A 23692-nucleotide genomic window follows, 5' to 3' on the forward strand; every position below is an offset into this window, starting at 1 on the left:
GATGAAATTCAATGCCTTTCAGATTTTGAAGCAGTCTTTTATTGACCATCTGCTGAAGTCTCCTTCAAACAAAAGAGGTACAGCAATAACAGATGTGAGATGATGAGACTATCAGTACAAAGCTAAACATAAACATTGAAGTTGGTGACTTATATTTGTGTGCTGACTAAAAAGTTCCTTTCTGGGGACATTTACTGGAATGAGGTCATCCACATTTGATGTCCTGGGTGTGTCCCAAAACTAAAAGAAAATCCCTGCTCCTTTCCTCCAGTTCCTCCTCTTTTCCTTCATGACCCAGAAACTAATGCTCATGCCACCATGTTGCCTGCTATCCTAATAGTGGAGTAGATGAAAGTAGATGTTTCCCAAAGTCTCCTTACACGAGTTACATGACACGTTCCTACATCGCTCAGATGAATGCCTTATTCTCAGAGGTGAGATAATTGGACCATGTACAACACTGTCTATTCATAGAAATATGAACTTTCAAAATTCAATTGCACTAGAGTAGATGCCAATGTTTATCATTATACATACTGACTAAAAAGCTCCTTATAGAGGAGTTGGCATAAGGTCATCGCTACTGGACATCTAATTTATTTATTTGCCTCTTCTCACCTCCTTCCACTCGTCTCCTCCAAGTTACTTCTTTATAGGACATGAATGGTAGTGAGAGAGTGGAGGAAAATAGGAGAAATTAAAACTGTTCACCCTTGTATTCTAAGGCTGTATTTACACAGGCACAGAAAATGTGGTTTTTAATGTAATGTATGCATGTAGGCCACATCTGATCTTGTCATGCTTAAAGATGAAGAGAAACCACATGGAATCATTTTTTTCCCCCTGATCAGACGACCATGAGACGTGGGCGTGTCTGAAAGCGGAAAAGCGGCTGAGCTCACGCTAATACCCTCAGAGACAGCTAAACACCTTAGATAGCTTCCTGGTTTGTTTGCCTTCTCCAGACTAGACTGTGCTTAAGCAAAATGTGTTCCAGAAGCCACATATGACACAGAAACGCTGCGTCTTTAAATGCAACCCTTTCTGTTGGCTATCGTCTCCCACATCATGTACAAAATGTTTCACAGACCTGGGACCAGGATTGCCTGACAACTCCCTTAGTCAAAATGTAATAAAACATAAAATATGGGAGCTATAATCCATTGACTTGGCATCTTTTTCTACTTTATCTGAAAGTGTACTCTCTTATAGTGTCCTAGGTGGCTCAGTGGGTTAAGATGCCATGAATACCATGAATACTCTTGACGTTGTGAGTTCTTTGCCGTCTCTCTCCAACTCTGTACTATCAATAAAGCTGACACGAAACTGTCATTTACTAAACAAAAACTAGTATATTTACTTATGAGTGCCATATTAGAAGCCTGTATGCATGCATTTCATCTGGTAAACACCTTACAGCTGTAGCTCCGCAGCACCGAGCCTCCATAAGCTCAGAGACAATCCTTTACAGAACCTTATTGTCTATTCTAGCACATTTGTCTACATGCTACAGCGTCCTTACCCAGGTATCACTGGGTGTGGTCTTGAGGGAGAAGGGTCCATGGCGTTTTATAAGCGTGAATCCAAAACAACGACAACAGTAGTCCAACAACATGAATGGCTGCTGGTCTAAATGAGAGAATGTATGTGTGTGTGTGTGTGTGTTGGGGGGGAGGGCCAGGATTAGAGGGAATGGGATTACTACTAACAAGACTGAGTAAATCTCCAAGGGGATAAATATGCAGGTGAACGGTATAATACACACAGGCGTGCACACACACACACACACACACACTCACACACGTGCAGAGAGAGAGAGAGAGAGAGAGAGAGAGGGAGAGAGAGAAGTTGTGGAAGGCTAGGTAGCTAGGAAGTTAAGGTTTTAGTACTTAATACTTCGTCAGAGTGAACACACATAGACACACACACACACACGCACGCACACAATACAGACTTGAAATGGAGCCAAATCTCCTCCCTCCTTCCCATCCTCCTCTCTTCCTACTCACCTCCAGCTCTTCTTCCTTTCCTTCCCTCCTTCCTCCATCCCTCCCTCCCTTACTTCTACTCTTCATTCCTTCTTTCTTTCCTCACTTCATCCCTTGCTTTCTTTCCTCCTTCCTTCTTCTCCGCTTCCCTCCCTCTGTCCTTCCTCCCTCCCATTTTCCTCCTTTCTGTCTGTCCTGTTTTTAGTTCTGCTATTCATTATTTCCTCCTGTCTTCACCCATTCTTCCTTCATTTTGTCCTTCCTTCCATTCTTCCTTCCTTCTCAAAATAAACTCATTCATAAACAAAGACCATAAAAAAGCATTAAATGCATTTTTCACAATGAAACTGATTGACTGAGCTCCTTTTACAAACTGACAGTTTATAATGGCTAAACCCAACCTTTACATGTATTTTGAGGGTGTTAAAATTTTGACTATGCTTGTATTGTTTTCAGATATTGTAGTAATTACCTCTATTTTGAGTTGTGGCATAGGAAAAAGTAAAAAAAAAAACCTTGTTTCCCTCCTGTAAACCCGACTTTTGAGAAATCTGAGACATAACTGATTCCAGTTACTGCTGTCAGTTCCTGATGTGAACACTAGGTGGCAACACAACCACATAATACACCATACTGTATATCTACCATATATCTGTAGTATCTACCAATAAAGAACCAATAAAGATGTGTGGTGATTAGAGGTGATTAGAGAGTCACAGCAGCCACAGGACTGAAAGCAGTAGATAAGGCACTTCCTGGTGTGTCATGGCCATTTAGATGTTGCCATGGATTTTTATAATGTTGTCACAATGCGTCTTGTTCCATGTCTTGTTTCATTTAGACATTTTGAATGAAAACAGGACTGAGGGGGAGAATCATGTGGGTGAGGAAGAGCTTAAGGATTTTTCTCTGTGTTTATAAGAAAAGAACAGAGAGAGAGAGAGAGAGAGAGAGAGAGAGAGAGAGAGAGAGAGAGAGAGAGAGAGAGAGGGAGGGATAGATGGAGAGGTAGTTTACCTCAGGAAGAGATGGAGACGGAGGTGAGTGGTGTGATGACGACAACTGAACATACTTGTCTCCCTCTCCAGAAATAGCTAAGAAACTCTATATTCAGCGTCACAGCCTGCGTCTGTGTGTGTCTTTGTGTGCGGATAAGAGTGTATGCACGTGTGTGTGTGTGTGTGTGGGGGGGGGGTTACTCGGCCTTCGCTGCCACGGCAACCTGCATCATTGTAGCCATGGTGACGGAGAGCTGGGGAGTGGGGGGGGGGGGGGGGGCAGCACATGTGGAGCAAGGTAGGCGTCAGAACTATTCATCCTCCTGTGTGTGTGTGTGTGTGTGTGTGTGTGAGTGTGAGTGTGTTGGTGCATCTACTAGAGTGAAGGCAGCAGCATTACTCAGTACTTTGGCAGAAGTTCACAAAAAACTCTATTAACGTAAATCTCTTTCTTTCCTTCCTTCCCTCTCTCTCTCTCTCTCTCTCTCTCTCTCTCACTCACTCTCTGGAAATCTTGGTCTTTCTCTCTAAAAACTCAAAATAAAGAAAAGGTTAAACAATACATATGAATAACCTTGTTTACTTTGTTGTGAAGGTCTTTTGATCGCCCTTTACCATTACATTGTTGTCGCTTGCTCAGTGTGACTGTTAAAATAGTTGAGACACACACACACACAAATGAGCTCGCGCACATTCAACAGCTGGTGTTAACAGCTGTCATCAGTCCTTAGCAGCAGGTGTGTGTGTGTGTGTGTGTGGGTGTGTGTGACACATACATGTAATGACATCTCGATTGTTACAACAGCCATTAATTTAAAATGAAAGCAAAATATATGATAAAAATGTTAGTGTATTATACAGAAAATAGTCTAAGCATGACATACCTGAACAAAAATTAGTCTTTTTAAAACGTTAACACAGTAGGCTAAAGATGATCTTCAAAAAGCCGAAATATCAGGACAGTGAACAAAATTTGAGTGTTGGCAGATTGAGCTTAAGTCCCTGTTTCAATGCCACACAGCTAAAGTTTTACAATGATGAAATATCAAGAACCACCACTAGGGCTGGGTGATATGGACAAAATCAAATATCAAGATATTTTTGACCAAATACCTCGATATCGATATTGCGACAATATTGTAGGGATGACTACTGGTGCTTTCACAAAATATTTACACAATGAGATTTTTGATAAATAATCATGTGGATTTAATGACTAAGTGGGTAAAGGCAAATAATAGAACAGCTAGAACAGTCTGGTAAGTTCAGAAAATTACATCAGTTTACTGTAATGCCTTTAAAACCAGGAAAAGACAACACTTATGCCATATCACGATATTACCAAAATCTAAGACGATATCTAGTCTAATATCACGATATCGATATAATATCGATATATTGCCCAGCCCTACCACCACCACAAAAATATCAAGAACCCTCCAGTCTTGGCAGCATTTTAGAAAGTTTAATGCACTTTTGAATTATTAAGCCCATACTAAACCTCACATGGTGAAGAGTAGGCCTTGTATGTAAGGAGCATGGTGACAACAATTTGACTTCTACCCCCATTGCCCGTCATTGGCTTTACATTCAGTTGACCTTGGCTAATACCAGCCTCCTGGGAATGAAGGTCGTTCAAACCAGTGAAATTGTTGTAATACCTTTAGATGACAGTCTGAAGCATGTTTGAGAATGAGTAAGGCAAGGACTAGAGCCGCCCTCTGGTCTGAAACGAGTCCCACGCCTGGTATGAGAGACGTGACTGATGGAGATAATTCAACACAGCGCTCTTGAATCAGACTACAGAGAGTGTTTACACCGGATGACTGAATTTAACCCACTTGTCAAACTCTGATGCACCAAGGAGAGATGAGACACAAACAGATGGAAAAACTACAACCTTACATCTCTCGCTTTTGCTATGTGTGTTTTTTTTTTTTTAAGTTATTTGAAAATCAATTCAACACGCATTTGGTATTACTGCAAAGACGAACTTCTTTACACGCTTGTCACGCCAGTTCACAGTCTGGCCCCCTGCACTAAATACACCAAGGCTGAATAAAACATGCAGATAGAGAGAGAGAGAGAGAGAGAGAGAGAAAGAGAGAGAGAGAAAAAGAAAGAGAGGGCAAGGGAGGGGAAAAGAGGGAGGGAGGCTGATTTAACCACGTCGACATGGCATGCTATAGGAGCAGAGAGCTTGCAATTACTGTCCAATGTGTGTGTGTGTGTGTGTGTGTTTGTTGGGTGCTACACTTGCCACGGATGTCATCACACAAACACACAAATACACATGCACACACAGTGTAACACATCATAATTCATTCAAGATATACAGAAATAGGCAACAACAGTAACTGGGCGGAGAGAGAGAGAGAGAGATACAGAGATACAGAGATACATTGAATTCATTAACCACCTGTCTGCTTGTCCCGCCCTCTTCCAGACAACTTAACCCATAACTCTCAGCCATCTCCCATTGGTTTTTACCAGTTCCCCTGCCTGTCAATCATCCTTTGACCCACCTAGAAGTCAACCTGAGACATTCTAATTTCTTTTCTAATGTGCTTTCCTGTCTCCTCCTCTATTATCTTTCCTCCCCTTCTCTTCTTCTTTCCTTCATCTAGTCTCCTCCTCCTGTCTTCCTCTCCTCTACCTCCCTCACTTCCTCTCCTCAGTTCCCACATGCCTTCTCCTCTCTTCTCCTCTCAATTATAGTTTAAAATGTAATTATTTAGCTGAGACTCTTGTCCACAGCTGCTTACAATAAGTACCACGGAAGAAGTTAACAAATTTGGCAAATCCCATAATCCCAAGCAGCCTTGTAAACAACAAATGCAACGGTCAACAATGTGAAGCTAAGACACAGAAAAAGGAGAGGAATTCTTCTTCTCCTCTCTCTCTCCTCCCTCTTTGTGTCTTCCTCCTTTTTTTCATTCCCACTTTCTGTCTCCATCTCTCTCTCTCTCTCTGTCTCATGTGTTTTCAGTTGAATCAGTTATGGAATGTAAATACAGGAGCGACCAGTGCACCAACATCTGTAACGCCTTCAACATGAATCTCAACCCACTCTGTATGTGTGTGTGTGTGTGTGTGTGTGTGTGTGTGTGTGTCTGTGTGTGTGTGTGTTGGAAGGCACGCATGGGTTTGTCTGTCAATACGATTAATGTTTTTACTATCTTTCGGGCTCCAAATGTCTCCACCGCAAGAGTAGAAAATCTGTGTGGCGGCTTGTAAGGACTGCTTCAAAGACTCCATTAAGAAAAGGGTTATTTTTAGTGTGTGTGTTTGTGTGTGTGTATATAGAATTAGACTCAGGTTAAGGTTGGGGTGAAGGTCAGGCATGCAGCGGTCAGGGTTAAGGCTAAGGATCGGAGCTAAGGAATGAATGTAAGCCAACAGAATGTTCTCACAAGAACATTTGTATGTGAGTGTGTATTACTGTGTGTGTGTGTGTGTGTGTGTTCCTCTCTACCACTCTCCCCTCAGGGTGTTTCATTTCTAGCCAGCTTAATCTTTGCCATCTGAACAAATAACGACACTCTCTCACACACACACACACACACACACACATAATTATTTAGTTCGCATACTGGAAACTGGGAGGTGAATCTGCTACTGACGAAGCGACAAAGCTTACTGGTCAAAATAAATCAACTTGCATCAGTTATTAACTAAAACATTTAATAAAACGTGTCAGTCTGTGTTAATCGCCCCGCCCCGGTGGCTGTATTTTCTCTGAATCAGTTCCAGAATGTAAATACAGGAAATGACATGTGCGCCAACATCTGCAACATCTTTGCTGTCCGCTCTTCCTGTGTGAGAATCTGAAAAGTGTTCACTTGGACAACAACACAATGCTGCATGTGTGTGTGTGTGTGTGTGTGTGTGTCAATAAAATCCTCTCTATCCTCCCTGCTTTTGATTTCTATCTAACTCAATGAGGAAAGACATGCACACACACACACACACACAAACATGAACACACAAGGAGTCACAAATGGCAATATTACAATAGCACACCACTTTCCCATATTGCCTTGTTGCTATAGCAGTGATGCATTTAATAAGGCTTTGTATGCAGATAGTGTATTCAGAATTGAGCTGCTTATTGCTTCCAGAGCCATACATTATTTAAATCAAACCGTTTCAGCATCACAAGTTGATCCATTCTCGCCTCCTCACGTGGGGTTTCCGAGCCCCCCCCCCCGCCCGCACCCCGCCCCCCTCATTTCTCAACAAAACCAACAATCCCCTTTATCATTTGCACTCTACACACGCATGCAACCCCCCCAAACGCGCGCACACACATACACACACACACATCACCCCATCATTCCATACACACACACGCCTAGACATCATCACCTTCCACCCACACACACACACACACCCAACCATCACCTTCACCCCCTACATTCACCCAGCCCCCCATACTCCAAACACACACACACAGAGAGACACTCACACGCACAGATACACACGCACGCGCGCACTCAGTCCTCATGCGTCGGTAAAAGCCTCTCATTCCCACAAGCGGAGAAGCGCTTTAGGAGGATGGATGGAGCGGCCGCTTTTCTCTCCGGCTCTGAGCAATAAAAACAAGCTTTTACCGCTGTTGTAGACTACTTACCATTTTTTTTTTTACTATCAAGAAGATCCTACGTGGAGAAAAAATAACTGCCTGGTGCCGAGATTTTCTAAATGAGGTTTTCTTTTTGGATGTAAAATCAAGTTCTTGGACGCGAATAGCGGCACACTGGGAGTTTCACGCAAGCCAACCAGTGAGGACGCCAGATCATGGGTTTTTTGGAGTTTTTGCAATGAATGAGGTAAAGATTTTACTGGGGAATTACCACCAGCAAGTTTACCACCATAATTAACCTACATTTTTTGAGGATTTTTCTTCTCTCCTAATTAAGGAGCGCTTGTTTCTCGTCCTCGGAGCCCTGAGCGCTTCCCCCCCCCCAACACATATGGAGTAAATGGTGTTTATAAAAACCGAATGTGTGTTTCGTGTTGTAAAAGTTATTAGATTAGGCTGCACAAAAAGTAACGACAGCCTGCTTTGATCCTTCAAGCAGTCCCAGTTTGACCGAGGCAAGCCGAGGTGATGACATTGCATCGGGGACCTTGGATGTAGTTACAAAGACTGTAGGCTACTGTCCTGGAAGTGTGGATTTGAAGTGTGGATTTGGTCGTGGGGGATTCTCGTCACCAAAGGCTGCTGTTGTAACTGTGACAGAGGTTTGAATTTCTTCCAGCGTGGCATCTCACTGGAAGTATATTGCCTTGAAAGTGGAAGATGGCTCTCCACCTCCCCGCAGGTTACAGCCTCGCCCCCCTCCGTGTGTAAATGGCACACTGACAGAGAAAACTCAGCTCCTCTAAAGGTAAGTGAATGGTTCAGGCTCTCCCGTTTGAAGTGAGTGGCACTCTTCCAATCCAGACCACTAGAATTCACTTAGAGCCGCATGAATATTAATATACGCGAATATTTTCATTTGATAGATGTTGAATGTCATAAAGCATTCGAGTTGTCAGCTCCACTCTGTCTTTTTTATTTTAATCCATATTTGTCCAATATTTCATGAATAATAAAGTTGTCCATGCCCCATCATCTTGTGACAGACTGAGTGTATGTTAGTGGATATATGGTGTTTGGCTCAGTCCCATCCATTTTCCATTGTCCTATAATTGATGGTTCTTTATAGGGGGGTAACTGGATAAGCTGCTATCTAATAATGTCCATTATATTGATTTTATAATATATTTATAATATGTTCAGTGTATTAATTAATTAATTTCCAGAGGTCTGAATGATAAATATGCAACACCGAGAGCCAAGGTCAGAGAAAGAGACACACAGAGAAAGCTGGAGGTGAAGAGAGAGAGAGGCTATATAAGGCTATATTACACCAGTTTTCTCTTTTATCAGTTCTTCTATCAGTTCATTGTGTCAAGGCTATTTGGAATGATTGCTTATTCAAAATTCTGTTAATTCAATACTGCAGGGCCATAGCAAAGCCTATCAGTTCATTTCCGCTCATATCTTAGGCTGCTATCTGTTTATTATTAAATCATGTAGGCTAAGAAGTCATGACGTCAAAATTCATACCACCCCCTCAAAATGGGGTCAAAGGTCATCAGTGATGTGGCCACCGGGCTCAGTGGTCGATTTGTAATGGACTGTCAAATCCCCTATAGCCGATAAACAATACATCAGGATAGATGCTCTATTATTGGCAAATGAAGTGCAGTTAGGCCTATTACATTTATGTTTTGAATGATTGAATTGATAGTGAATTAGACTAACACTCGCCCTGGGGGGATTTCAAGAAGCAGGGTTACTTAAACAGTCAAATAACTAAATAACTTCACAAGTGATGCTCATAATGAGATGTATGTATTCTCAAATTATGCATTGGTCCTTACTGATATAGATCAGTAAGGACCAATGCATCCAGGTTTAATTTGAGAATCATTCAAAACATCAAGAAGTAGGATATAGGCTTAGAATTATTAATTATTATACAGACATATAGGCTACAGTAATTCTCATTCACAGTTATCACACTAACAGACTAACTCCCTCTGCTCTCTAGCCTTTGGCTTCCCAAACCTTTTCATGTCAAGGATCTGTATACCTGTTTCTACTGTAGTCGGGGAGAGAGTATTTAAGGTGAAATCAAATCAGAACTGTGAACTCCTGGTAAAATGTAATTATTCCTCAAGTTGCTGGGGACTCCTTAGAATGCCCTCACGGACCCTTGGGAGGTCCCAGGACCCCACTTTGGAAAGCACTGCTGCAGCAGCTCGTGCCTCAGGATGAGTGGGTGACTGACACCCGGGGCTGTGAGGAAGAGAGAATGAGTCATTTTACTGGAATCAACGGAGGGCTCGCTCCAGTGTACACACACACACACACACACACACACATACACACACACACACACACACACGATGCAAGACATGAAAAACACCAAGACAAAGCTTATACTGTATCAAAACATTGTCAAAATAATAAGAAAAAAACAAGACAGTGCAGGATTTGAAGGTTGAGAGCTTACATGAAGAAAATGTGATAATAAGTGCAGTAGTGTGTGTGTGGAAAGGTCAGCAGGCAAACGCATAGTGACATATTCTTCAGATTGATGACTCACCCATGACCGTGAGTCTGTAGGAATAAACTACTATACAAACGCACGCTCACTCGCTCTCCTCTCTTCTATCTCTTGCTCACTGTTTGGCTCTCTTCCTCCCTCTCTCCCTCTCCCATGACGGCCAATTTCCTCAGGAACTTCAGATCAAATAACATGAACATGAAACGCCCCTTTTATTCCCCCGACCAAACAACAATCTGCTTCCTTAGTGAACTACAAGTCCAATTTTAGCTCCAGACGGACATGGGCTCATAGTGGAGACTTCAATCTAGATATCAGACTAATATAAAGGTTGAATATACCCAGGAGCCAGACCCAGACAGAACCAATGGTACCGTATTTTCAGGCCAATTCTGCTATTAACTATTTATCTGATTCTCAGAGGCAATTACAATCAGTGTAGCAGCAGAAAACTCTGAATTTGTGAGTTTCCTAATCACAAGCAGTCTTGAAAACAAGCTCTTGGAAAATCTGCTATCTGCTAGGTTAAAGGTTTCTAAAAGATACTTGTTTCTCATGCCAAATTGTTCAGACACACAATATTTAATGACTCTTGGCTCAGAGAAGACAGCAGATATGCTTGTTCAAAGGCTTGAGGTACAAGTTTTGCCAAACTTGGGACAGCAGTTTCCAAGACATCAGGTATAACTACCGAGCGAACAAATGCACTGAATAAAGCATATGTCACAGTCATATGTTGGCAATCTTTGCTATCAGTCAAGCTGTGAGATCGTCTATCTTTAGTCTGCTCTGTCGGCTTGCTGTGTCATTTGACAATGACAGGATGGAAGTCCCAGAAAGTGGAGCATCTCACTTTTTCTTCATTTCAGCTTTCTTCAGGTTGCTGAAGGGTAAAAAAAAAATGTTTCTCAGATAAAAAAAACAGCTGTTACCTGTTCAAAACTGATCTGGATAAGAGATCACTGCCAAAATGTTATATTTCTAAAAAAAAAAAATGTCATTTCCATTTCATCTGTGTGAGTTAGACACACAGACACACAAACACACACACTGAATGTTAGATATAAAAAACCCCAACAAAATCTGGGTTTCGGCAGGGAGTGGAGGGATCTTTAGGCTGGCAGGGTGACCGGGTTCAATCCCTGTGTTAGAAAGCAGCCGCCATGCTGAAGTGTCCTTGAGCAAGACACTGAATCCCTACCAGCTTCAGGCCTGCTGGTCTGTAGCTGAACCTCTGACCTCTTCTTCCACAAAGACCAAGGTCCTTTAAAGAACCATTTCTGCTCTCCTTTGCTTCATTGTGTTTTTGTTTATCTGCCCTTGTATAGCCCTCATTTGCAATTGCACAACATATACCACGGAGGGGTTTGGTTATTTTCCACATTTATGCCATCACCCTTTCAAGAACCTTTCAAGAACCTCTTAATACCATATATAGATCTGCATTACTCCGAAGAACCATTTTCGGTTCCAGTTCGCACCTTTATTTTTCTGTATGTGGACAAGCAAAAAGAGACTTTCCCTACAGGGATCAATAAAGTACCGTATTAAAATGTGTAGCTATTGAAATATGCCTTGTTGAAAAGTAACAAGATACATTTTCCCTAATAGGACACACAGATCTGTTTTAGAAATGTGTATCCTGGGGTGTCCTGGCAGACCAGCAGGCTCCAGCAAGTCCAGGTCACAGTCTTGTGTCATATCATCATCTCATCTCACTCTCTCTCTCTCCCATCTTTCCTACAGTATCACATAGTTTCTGTGGAAGCAGAAATGCTAGAAAAATCTGCTTTACAACTTCACACTTTGGTCTTCATATTCTAGTAGCAGACTTGACATTAGAGACACACTACCAAGATCTGTCCTGAGTTGGAGGTCCAAATCATATCTCTACTATACTACAGTATACTATACTATACTATACTATCCTATAACTCTACTATACTATAACTATAAATGTCAGATATTAAATAAGTGGGTCTCAACAGGTGTGCCATGAAAATATTCAAATATAAAGAAAGTCAAGGTCAAACAAAAGAAATACATGAAATTAATTGAAATCTAATGAAATCAGTCTATGAAAATACTCTTGTCCATCAAAGTGAATGCAGCTTTCTCCATGAGCATTTTGTGTGTCAGTACTAAGATTTACAGGACAGTCATTACAGTCGGTGCCTCGGAATTGAGTCATTTTAAGTTTTACCTTGACATTAACATTTTTCCAGCTACTCCAGTATTTCATGTCGACAGCAGTGTCAACAACAGGAAGTGCAATTTGCGCAGATCAGTTTTTGTTCACTGCGTTCTAGCGCTTGACTCATTCTGTCATTTCCATCAATCTTTTCTGCTTTTACCACAAGAAAACGCAGACAGCACTGCAAACCGCCCTCCAATTTTCTCAAAATCTGCCAAAAATTTTGTCACAGCAATCATAGAGTCCCTGCAGCCAAATGCCGGAGGGATTGAAATAGCATTCACCAGCTTTTGGCGAGGTGTCGCTGCACACGCCGCACCTCCTCATGTCTGACTGGTGCTGATGTGAGGGACTCCTTCCATGTTTACCTCCCAGATCCATGGTATCATGCCAGATGGCCTTTACACCAACAAGAGGGGGTCGTTCTCTTTCTCCCCCCTCTCTTTTCTCTCCGTCTCTCTGTATCGTTTCTGTCTGTCTTTGTTGCCTTTCCCTCAGTCAGTCTCTCTATTTGAATCCAAGTTCAACTGAAAAACACGCCATTGGTATGTTTTTTTTAATTATTTACTGGTTCAGTTCAGCCTGAGTTAACCTTACCAGAGCAGACCAGCGAGATAGAAATAGCAATGCATGATGACCCATTGAAACTCTAATAGGGGACATAAAGGATGTCAATATTTTATATCTCTCTCCATCTCACTCCTCTTTCATCTTTCTACTCTCTTTTCTCTCCATTACTTCTCTCTCTCTCTCTGTTGCTCTTTCCCTCGTTTTCCATCTCTGTCCATACTAGATGCCTTTCTCTGTGACGTGTTAGCATACAATTCACTGAAGTGAGTCATTTGAGACAAACTTTTCACTGCTCCTCTCGAGTCAAAAAAGCCTTTCTGGGGTTTGTTACATGGATCAAAGAACCTCCTCCATTCTCTCTCTGTCTTCCCCCTCCGGCTGTCTTCTTCTGCAGATTTCTCGCTTCTTCACTCTCTCTCTCCCCCCAGCTTACTTCTCTCTCTCTTTTTCTGTCTCTCTCTGCCACGCTCTGTCCATCTCTTTCTCATGTGTGGAATTATAACGACTGTAGCAGTATAGTGCTTCATTACCGACTGCGTTAACAAGATGTAATTAACGCTGGAGTACAATTTGTTTGCTAGTATCTTCCATATACCAAACTCTGTCCCCCCTCCTTCCCCATGTCTCAAATTTTCTTTCACTCTCCCTCTCTCTCACTCTCCAATTATCTATCCCTCTCCCCCTCTCTCTCAATTCAAGTGGTTTATTGTCATGATGATTAAGCAGACATACAACTGAAGCCTCCAATCTCCTCTCCTCCCTTCCTCACCCTCTCAATCACATCTAATCAAAATGTTTTATTGGCATGAATGAAAGCAAGTGAAATGATGCCAAACCACATGTAGTGAACATGCATAGTCAAAATTGAAAAAAAAAATCTCCCTTCCTGTCCTCTCTCCATTTGTCCTCTCTCTCTCTCTGTTGATAGGATGTAGCATTAATGATATACCTGTCATTCCTGTGAATACATCTGGTGGTTGCTATAGAAACATGTCACCTAGCAGCAGTACATGTAGGCTAGTTGCTATAGGGACAAAACATCATGTGACGTCTCCTATAGATTAGGTAAAATTATGTCGTTATCATGCTACACAATGCATCTCCTCTCTCAAAGGCACGCTACATGCAGAGAATTTCTTAACGGCAGTCTAAGCCGTGTCGGATGCTCTGGGGACAATGTCTGTTCTGAAAGACATGATATAATGGTAATGTTTTTAAAATGTAACTGTAGGACTGTCTCTTAATATTCAAATGTCTCTGGCAACAGAATTAATCCTCTCCCTGAAAGGCAAGACATTGTATACTGGCAACGTTTCATGTCTTACGGTGACTGTGTGTTCAACAGATAACAAGTGGAAGCAATTTAATAAATCTTAAGGTGATCACACAGAAGCAACTTTATCATTCATATACTAATTACAAACCCAACGTCAATTAAAGTGGTGGGATGGAAAATGGAGCTGAGGAATTCAAATTGTTTACAAATTTTAACAGATATGAGGTAGAGAATACTGATAGTAATGTTAATACAGTCTGTGTGTCTCATAGCCAAGTGTTATGCTATGCTGCCTGTCCACAAGCAACATTTCAATGGAATGTAGATGGACATTGTGACATCATGTGACAGCTTCTTTACATTAGGTGCTTCAGTGTCGTCACTGGCAACAGAACCAATTTCACTCTCTCTAAAAGACTAAAACTTAACTTGTAGAAGGATTTTCTCTAAATAAATATCACATTAGGCATTCCCATCTGTGCAGCCTCACTTACAATTCAATATTCTGCACTCAAAAACATTAGATTTTACATATGCATGACCAGCACAGACCCTATGAGCCTGTATTTCTGTGTATTAGGTGTGCACTCAGCTTGGTGAGCATGGTGAGTGAACATGCCAGTTTATTTGGTCGCACACATTCTCCACAGCTCTAAGTCTTGTTGGATCTGGGCCTGAGCGGTTACTTATTCGACTGGTGTGTCTGTTACCATAGCGCTCCTTTCTCTCTGGTCTATTTGTTTCCAACTCCAGCCTTGTTAAGAGTGCAGATGCACTTCACTTGCTTTCTGCCTCTTCCTTGTCATCACTGGCAAGAAAGAACTTTACTCTCCTCTCTTTTATTCCTAGCCCCTTTCCATCTTCAATGCTCTTTGTCCCTGCCTTCACTCCTCAAGACAAGTCATAAAGAAATTTTGACATTTCTTTTTTATTGTTGAGCCTTTTGTACAGCACTTTCAGTTGCCAGTCATGCCTCAAAGTTGCACCTAGCTGTGCTGCATTGATGGAGGCTTTAAGTATAAGCCTTTCTGTTATCCCTCTCCTCTCATTTCTTCTCCTCTCTTCATCTCGATCATTTCCCCCTTCTCCCCCTCTCCATCCTCCCCCCGTCTCCTTGCTCCTCCTCATCCTTTTTTTGTCATCCCAATCTCCTCTCCTCTGTCTCGCTGCTGTACTCTCCTCCATCTCTCGCTCCTCTTTTCTCCCCCTCTTCTTGCAACATTGTGTGGGTTCTGCTTGACACACACTGAGGAGAGAAACAAGGAGCGAGAGGGAGCGAGAGCAGAAAACTCGAGAAAAGAGGCTGGTTGTGTTTCTCCTTGTGTGATTCACCATCTGTGGCAAAGCGCTCTCCTAAAGCAGTATTAACAATAAGATGATGGACATGAAAAAGACATTAAAACGTGTGAGCGATAACGCAGGGTAGGAGGAGAGGGTGACTGGGTTTGTTGTTTGTGATTCACAGTCTGTGTGAGCACTGAAAGCATTATCCGATTCTAAATCTTAAAGCAGACTTTACAGCCATGAGAGAGATACAGTAGAAAGGAGGGGGAGGGGGGGGGGATAGAGGAAAGTGACCAAATGAAAGAAAATGAGAATTAGGAACTGATTAAAAATAGATCTGAGAGGACAGGGGGTGGGCGGAGGAGAGACAGAGGCAGAGAGAAATAAGCAGAGAAAATAAGATGGGGGTGAGGAAAAGGAAAAAACGTATTCAGGGTCACAACTAGAAAGAGAAGAAAGAAAGAGACAGAGGGCAAAAATTAGAAAGGGAGAGAGAGAGGGATTTACAGATAGTCTTGAGGGAGAAAGAGAGAGTGACAGAGAGACAGAAAGAGTAAGAGAGAGAGAAATAAAGAGATAGACAACCAAAGGTCATGGGTGTGTTCTTGTTCCCATGCTAAATCTGTTTTATCCTCTTATATAGACACAAACACACACACAAAGATGTGCACACACACACACACACACACACACACACAAATACACAATAATCACAGAAAACAGAAGGTCCCGCTGAAACAAATATTGTTTAGTACATAAAGAAATACATACACTAACTTGCTGACTGAAAACTACACCTCACAATCACATTCTAAGCCAAAGTAACACATCACAATCACATTCTAAGCCAAAGTAACACATCACAATCACATTCTAAGCCAAAGTAACACATCACAATCACATTCTAAGCCAAAGTAACACATCACAATCACATTCTAAGCCAAAGTAACACATCACAATCACAGTCTAAGCCAAAGTAACACATCACAATCACATTCTAACCCAAAGTGACACCTCACAATCACATTCTAACCCAAAGTTACACCTCACAATAACATTCTAAAAGAAAACATCACCTCATAATAACAATAACAGAAAACGTCTCATAATGTCTGTGCAGATTACTGTAATTTCAGTTATTCAGGTAGTGAGAGGTCCAAAAAGAAGTATGAAAACAAAATCCACTGGACTTACAGTAAAATGCTGCTCATCCAAGAGGCTTCATCAGTTCGAACTGCTGATGGGCAGTGAAACGTCTTCAACTCTTCATTTTAAGTCCAGAGGATTTTGTTTATAGCCTATACTTTTTTTGGGGTCATCTCATAACTTTCTAACAGAAAACCACACTTCACAATACTGTAACACCACGACACAAAAATAACACCGAACAATAACATCATGACTTTACATTTTGTTTGTATATTTTAATGGTGTTACTCTAATGACTAACCACTCTAATGAATGCTTTTTATTTGAAACATCTGAACCAATTCTCCAGCACACCCGAGCTCACTCCTTGGCACAGCAGCTGAGAACCTCTGCAGTCACCGAATTAGAACGGATACATAATGACTCATTTTCCCTCTTTTGGTACAGCTTAGATAACTACCATCAAAATAAGCACAGTTTATTTTGTACACAGTTCATGAGACTCTCAGAATTAGAACATTCAACACAACTGCCACTGGAGAATTCAGTCAAATGATGCTTCGACCATAGTAGCTCATCACCTTTCTTTTTGTTTTCAGTTATGCTCTTTTATCGTTTCCTTTGAAGAGAACAAAAAGCAAAATGGAGAAGAAACAAAAACAACAAACAGCTTCCATATGAGATACAGCCAAATTTTGTCATAAGCCCATGTTGCAAGAACTTCACCAAAAATGGAATATACATATGCACTTATACACACATACATATATACATACACTCATAGACTTAAATACTTACATGCAGCTACACTGTGTATGAAGGTGTTGAACAAAAAGTCCTAAATGCGTACCGCGTTTAAACATCTGCATATGCAAAAGGGGAATACAAAAATAAAGAGGTAGAATAAAATCGGTTACAGTAGAATAGATACTTATTAATAAAAATAAAGTATAACAAGATATAACCAAAATATTGAGCACCAATTTAACATTAACAATTCCAGGAAACATTAATCCCACCCCCCACCCGTCAGAACAGTGCTCACAGTGCTGTCACCAGTTGGGCTGCTGGTGTCTAGGTATGATGAGGTGTTCTGGTTTCTTGGGCTGTTAGGAATGGTTCCCAGATTTCCAGGAAGACGTCCATTTTATTATTTATTTTGCAAATAAGGCGTTCATAGGCAGCAGTTTCTGCCAGTGTTGGACCATTCTTGGGAACTTGGGGATCCTTCACCCTGTCTTCAAATAACCCTTATGCCTGTAGTAATAGCAACTTTTAACCACTTAAAATATACTTACATCCTTGATAAACTTTTGCCAATATACAGTGAGTGAAACACACCACTTTTCTGAGTCTTATGCACCAAAGTAAAACTCACGTTCCATAACATTATCAAAATTCAAATTTGATTTGAATCGGAATACCTGTGGTATCCATTCAAGTTCGGTAGCTGGATTATTCAACAGCAAAGACAGTCTGCTAAATCCTCTTACTGTTAAACAGGACAATGTTAATGTTCATCTGAGCCCAGATTAACGGCCATTTAAACCCAAATGAAGGTTCCGGAAATAAGCCTGTGAGTGTTTTAAACCCTCTTTGTTTTAATAACTATTAATAGAAAGCTGAGCATCTGGCGAGAAGAGACACTGTGATTCATGTAAATATGAATTGCAGCTTTGTGTTCCCATTATAACAAAAAACAACAACAATAATAATAATAATAATGATAATGATAATAATAATAATAATAATAATAATAATAATAATAATAATAATAATAATAATAATAATGATAAGATGATGATAAGATGATGATGACGGTGACAAAATGTTATAGATTATAGAGTTTACAAAAACACCACGATAACAGCAAATACTGTAATAGTAAAAAGCAAAATTTAAATAAAATAAAGTAATTGCATTAGAATAAAAAACAATAACCTGTACATAAGAATACAAAAGGCAAGCCGGTATATGGTTCAAGGTCCCTTTCTCTCTCTTTTTTCCTCTCCATCTCTCTCTCTCTGATAATCTCCATTTCTCGGTATTGGACTTTGTTTGTTTCTCGCTCTCTCTCTTTCTCTCTCCCTCTCTCTCTCTCACGCACACAGGAAGAACGCAATAGACAAACATCCTGTAGGGGTAAATGTGTGGCTATGTATGCACAGACACACACACACACACACACCCCTGCCCACTGTTGCCCTGAAGGCTGACAGCCAACACGAGAACATCATCAGTAAACACAAGAGATTGTTGTTCAGTGAGTGTGTTCAGTAGGTTTGTGTGTGTTTATATCTGAATACATCAGTTTGACTTGGACTTTCTCTCACTCTCTGTTGAAAGACTGTGAAACTTTGACACACTGCAATAGTTTTTGCTGCAGGAAACTGTATGAGGCATTATACCTGCATAAAACATCGGCTCAGACAGATAGAGCTGTAATTTTTGGGATTGGCCCAAGATTGTATGGTTGATTGCAGAGCATGTAGTCAGAGCATGCAGGAGACCTTGAATATGGCTGTTAATGTTTTTTCCCCCAATATGCTTGCAGGAAACTGCTCCATGTCAGTTGTCATTAGTGATCTGGCCATATGGCACGCACACACACACACACACACACACACACACACACACATTCATAGAACATTATGTTAGACACACAGCAGATGTTAAAGACTCATCATCATAACTTGTGTGTCTGCATGTGTGTGTGTTCTGCAGGTTAAGTATGACTGCGGCAGCAGGTGTGCTAACAGGCTTGGCTAAGCTAAAACGCCAAGACTCGGCTCGCTCTCAGCACCGCCCCCTACAAGCCGCTGCCTCGGGCCTGGGAAACGCTGCTCCAGAAGCTGCTCCCAGGTGCTCATATTTCACTTCTTTTTTATACTCTATAAACCAACCATTTAACAATTTAACAAATACTTTACTACTGTGCAACAACAAGCTGATATCAGTTTCATTTCTGTGTGATTCATTAGCTATGTTGCTTTTGATATGATGCAAAGCTAGCTTGGACTGTAAACATGCACTGTGTGCTATACGGTGCATGCAAATGCTTTAGCAACCTGTGTACCTTAGTGGATGGTGCAAGCCAGCTTTGCATCATCAACATCAACACACAGAGGTGAAACTGCCATCAGTGTCATTGATGCACAGTGGTAAATTAATGTATTGCTTAAATTTTGTATTGATTACTTGAGAAATTTATAATTTTCATCAGAAAGAGTAAGTATTGAGCTGATGTGGTGTGGGCGAGGCTTTGCCTTTATCCTGTCATATTATCAAGTAAGATCCATGACACTAAACAAAACTAGTGATTAATGTTATATTTCCTTTTTATTTAGAAAGAGGAAGCGTCGTGCTGACGTTGTGGTGGTGCGCGGCAGGCTCCGCCTCTATTCCGCCTCTGGGTTTTTCCTTCTCCTGGGATTGGTCATCCTGGCCATGGGGATCGGCATGGCAACACTGGGTTACTGGCCACAGAGCGAGACCAGGCCCTCAAACAAAATACCCACTGGCGCTGCAGGAGGATCCAAGAGAGCAACTGTTGGAGGAACCAAAATGTCTGCCACAGGAGCCAAAATGACCACTTCAAGTGAAGCGAATGGAGTCAAGATGGCTGTCACAGAGGGAGATGTGGAGGTGGTGGCTAACTCCAGTACGAGCCATAATGTGCAAGGTAACTGAATTGAGGAAGGAACTGTTAACCAGGATGTTTTCATTAAATTGGTTCAGAAAGTAATTTTTTTTTTATTACAAATTCAATTACTGAAAAACCTGGCATTACAGTAATAGTTATATCCATAAATGAGACTGAATGCATCAATCATCAGCAAATGCATTGCAGCTTCCATTCACATTCTGAACTGACTGCACTGAAAGTGAATCGACCCCAACTCTGTTTTCACCACTGCTGCATTAATTCTTTGCACTTTATGCAAAAGTTTATGCAGAATCGTATCTGGAATCATTGAGGTTGACATAGAAAATCTCATATGTAAAATGTCAACATCTGTGGTGAACATCTGGTAGAAATCTAGCAAGTATTATGTGACTATTTCACTGCTATTCTATTAAAAGAAGTGGTGTAAAAAAACTCCAGCCACTGACGATTATAAGTCAGCTGCTTAAATTCTGAATGTTAATCTCCTATATTAGAAAATGTATTTGCATTTTATTTTATTTTTTTCATGCCAGGTTCCACAATCCTGCTCCATGGCTGTTACTAGTACTAGCTGTTACTGGTACTTATATGCCAGGTGAAGAATGCTGGGTATCTCATCATGGCGGTGTTATGGAGGGTTTTGTTACATATTTGCAGCCAGCATATATTAGCTCTGGAAAAGGGACAGCTTAGAAAACTCACTCGATGTCTCTGACGGCTTCTTGTTTTCTGCTCCACGGGTTATGATGTAACTCCATCCATCCTTGTTTTTTGTTTACTCCTAGTATTATGACGTGGCTTGTCCCCTCCTTGTTTTGTGCCTCCAGGTAAGCCCCCCGTGCCGGCAGGGGGCGCTCTGACCCGGTTCCTGGAACAGCATCGTCATTCAGAGAGGATGAAGATGCTCGGGCCCTTCACCATGGGCATCGGGATTTTCATCTTCATCTGCGCTAATGCCATACTTCATGAAAACAGAGACAGAGAAACTAAGGTATAAATCAGAAGATACACACTTCCACACAGACACACACACACACACGGAATTCACATGGCAGACGTTTCAGAAAATAGTGATATACATAGTATCTTGATCTGTGCCAATAGAAAAGAGAGAAAGCCAACAAGCCATTAATAGAAAGTGGAAAGATAATTAGACCTAATGAAAGGTAAATCGTTAAACCCTGGTTAGTACAGAACTTGTGTCTACAAAAAGTCAACTGACCACGGCTCTACCTTTCAAGTGTTAATTCACTGTGATTTGTCTTGTTGAATCTGCTCTACCAACATAGAATGCACACATGCACAAACATGTTGTGCAAACAGATGCAAGTGCACACACACACACACACACACACACACACACAGGTCTGTCCATCCCAACAAATAGAATTCTTGAAGGGAGGGTGAGGGGGACACACTAAGATCAGATTTGAGAGCAATCTATTCTTATTAGTCTATTAGTATTATTATGATTATTATTATTATCAATTATTAGAATGGCAACAATGACATGGTGAGAATTCAAATTTCTCCTCTCGTCTCCTATCTCCTATATTCTCCTCTCGTTTCTTCCTCCACTCTCTAGGTAATGATTGACATGTACACCACAGTCATCAATATCCATCATCTATATATAACAAAAATATGGATCATATTTCTCTTCCACCCTCCTCTCCTTTCCTCCCATCCTTATCTCTCCAATTTTCCTTTTATCACATTTCCTCTGTTTTTTTCCCCTCTCCTTCCCTCTCTTGATCCGATTAATCCTCTCCTGCTCCCTTCCTGCTTTCCAGGTATTTTCTCCAAGGTCACAAACATCCAAACACACACACATACACACATTCAGAAAGGTACAATAGTGATACTAATAATCATATTTCTTTTCTCAGGTAATCGAAGGACATGTACTCTACTACTATGACTAATACTGCCACTACAACTACCTCTAATAATAATTCTCCTCTCCACTAGGTAATCCATATGAGAGACATGTACTCCACAGTCATTGACATCCATCGCCTCAGGCAGAAAGAGCGAAAACAACACCATCACCACAACGGCTCCTATGCAGGGGAACCCGGGGATCTTGGCACCCTCAGCGCCGAGAATGCCAGCGCAGCGCGGCTGGCCGGTAACACCCTGCTAGCCTTCTCCGCCCGCGCCGGGGGCAGCACTGTAGGAGGGTCTACAGAAGAGGAGGAGGTGCTCTTAGGAGACGAGGACTTTCACAGACACGGGGAGCAGGCTCGGCTGGACTGCGGCTTGGCGGGACTCCTGGCGCCGCTCTACAAGGATCGACCCTTCTGCGGTTCGGGTCTCGGGTTGGCCTACTCGGATTCGGTCCGCCACCAGTGGTCCGTGGAGAGAGAGAGGGAGAAGGGAGGACACCACGCCCGCTCCATCGTCTCCTCCTCTCTCTCTGCGTTTACTCTCCCCGTTATCAAACTAAATAACTGCGTTATCGACGAGCCGGAGATGGAGGCAATCACTGAAGAGGAGAGAGGAGGGGAGAGAAGAGACCGGGAGAGGTCACGACCGCTGGGCTCCATGGAATCCTTGGCTGTTCCCGTAGCGTCTGTCGCCAAGGCGTCCAAACCGCCGGGCTTACACCGCAGTAACTCTGCCTCCTCTTCCTCCCACTGCTCCTCCGTCTCCTCTTGCTCCCTCTCCCCCGCTCCCTCCTCTACCTCAGGCTGCTGGCTTTCCCCGGGAGCGGCAAGGAGCGACTTTGGCTCCAACTCCTCTCTCCACATGCTCAGTAGCCACTCCAAGTCTCTGGACCTGGAGCGCAGACCGAGCATGCTCAGCGTGCATCCGGAGCAGCGGAAGCACCCCAGCTGGCCCCGCCTCGACCGTAGCAACAGCAGCCGTAGTAACAGCGGCAGTCGGGGTAGCAGTAAGGGCTATGTGCGGCTGGAGGACAGGGAAGAGCAAGGGGAAAGGTTGCTGGACGGGGCGTCACCTGCGTCGATGAGGCGTGACTACAGCAAGAGAGAGAAGTTGCTAATGATATCGAGGTCGCATAATAACCTGAGCTTTGAGCATGATGAGTTCAACAGCAGCACGCTGAAGAGGGGCAGCTCCGAGACTCGATTCTGAAGACTGTTCTGGATACTGTTCCATACATAGTTCTCAAGACAGTATAACTACGGTTGTACAAAGGGTTCCTACTGGGGTATAACAGGATTAAGCGTGATGAGTTTAACAACTGCACCCTGAAAAGTGGAAACTCTTGGTTTTAAAGACGTTTTTGAGGGTGGCAGGGTGGCATAGTGAGTAGGAGACGGTCCTTCACCCGGAGGGCCTGGGTTCAAGCCCCCATGTCAGCGAGCATCTGCCCTGCTGAAGTGTCCTTGAGCAAGACACTGAATCTCTACCAGCTCCAGGAGGTGCTGCTCTGTAGCCGACCCTGACCTCTGACCTCCATGTGGAGGGAGGCAAG

At 42.2% G+C, this 23692-nt stretch overlaps 2 protein-coding genes across 2 annotated transcripts in view; one reads left to right on the plus strand and one right to left on the minus strand.

The window, feature by feature from the left end:
* Nucleotides 1-1615, minus strand: part of LOC139642413 (putative transmembrane protein 244) — a 4546-nt gene extending 2931 nt beyond the window's left edge. Inside the window, exon 1 of the mRNA XM_071517232.1 lies at nucleotides 1523-1615. Within this exon, the coding sequence (XP_071373333.1) occupies nucleotides 1523-1615 (93 nt within the window). The remainder of the gene's footprint in view (nucleotides 1-1522) is intronic.
* A 17699-nt stretch (nucleotides 1616-19314) lies between these two features.
* On the plus strand, nucleotides 19315-23349 carry tmem200a (transmembrane protein 200A). The gene is made up of 4 exons (XM_071517243.1): nucleotides 19315-19445; nucleotides 19931-20265; nucleotides 21078-21241; nucleotides 22222-23349. Exons 1-4 carry the CDS (start codon nucleotides 19315-19317, stop codon nucleotides 23347-23349), a joined length of 1758 nt encoding a protein of 585 aa, XP_071373344.1.
* Nucleotides 23350-23692: the final 343 nt, after the last annotated feature.

The sequence above is a fragment of the Centroberyx affinis genome, unplaced genomic scaffold (assembly GCF_046629955.1).
Source record: "Centroberyx affinis isolate AG114_WGS23_722 - 3 ecotype Tasmania unplaced genomic scaffold, CSIRO-AGI_Caff_v1 ptg000478l_1, whole genome shotgun sequence".
NCBI classification, from domain to species: Eukaryota; Metazoa; Chordata; class Actinopteri; order Beryciformes; family Berycidae; genus Centroberyx; species Centroberyx affinis.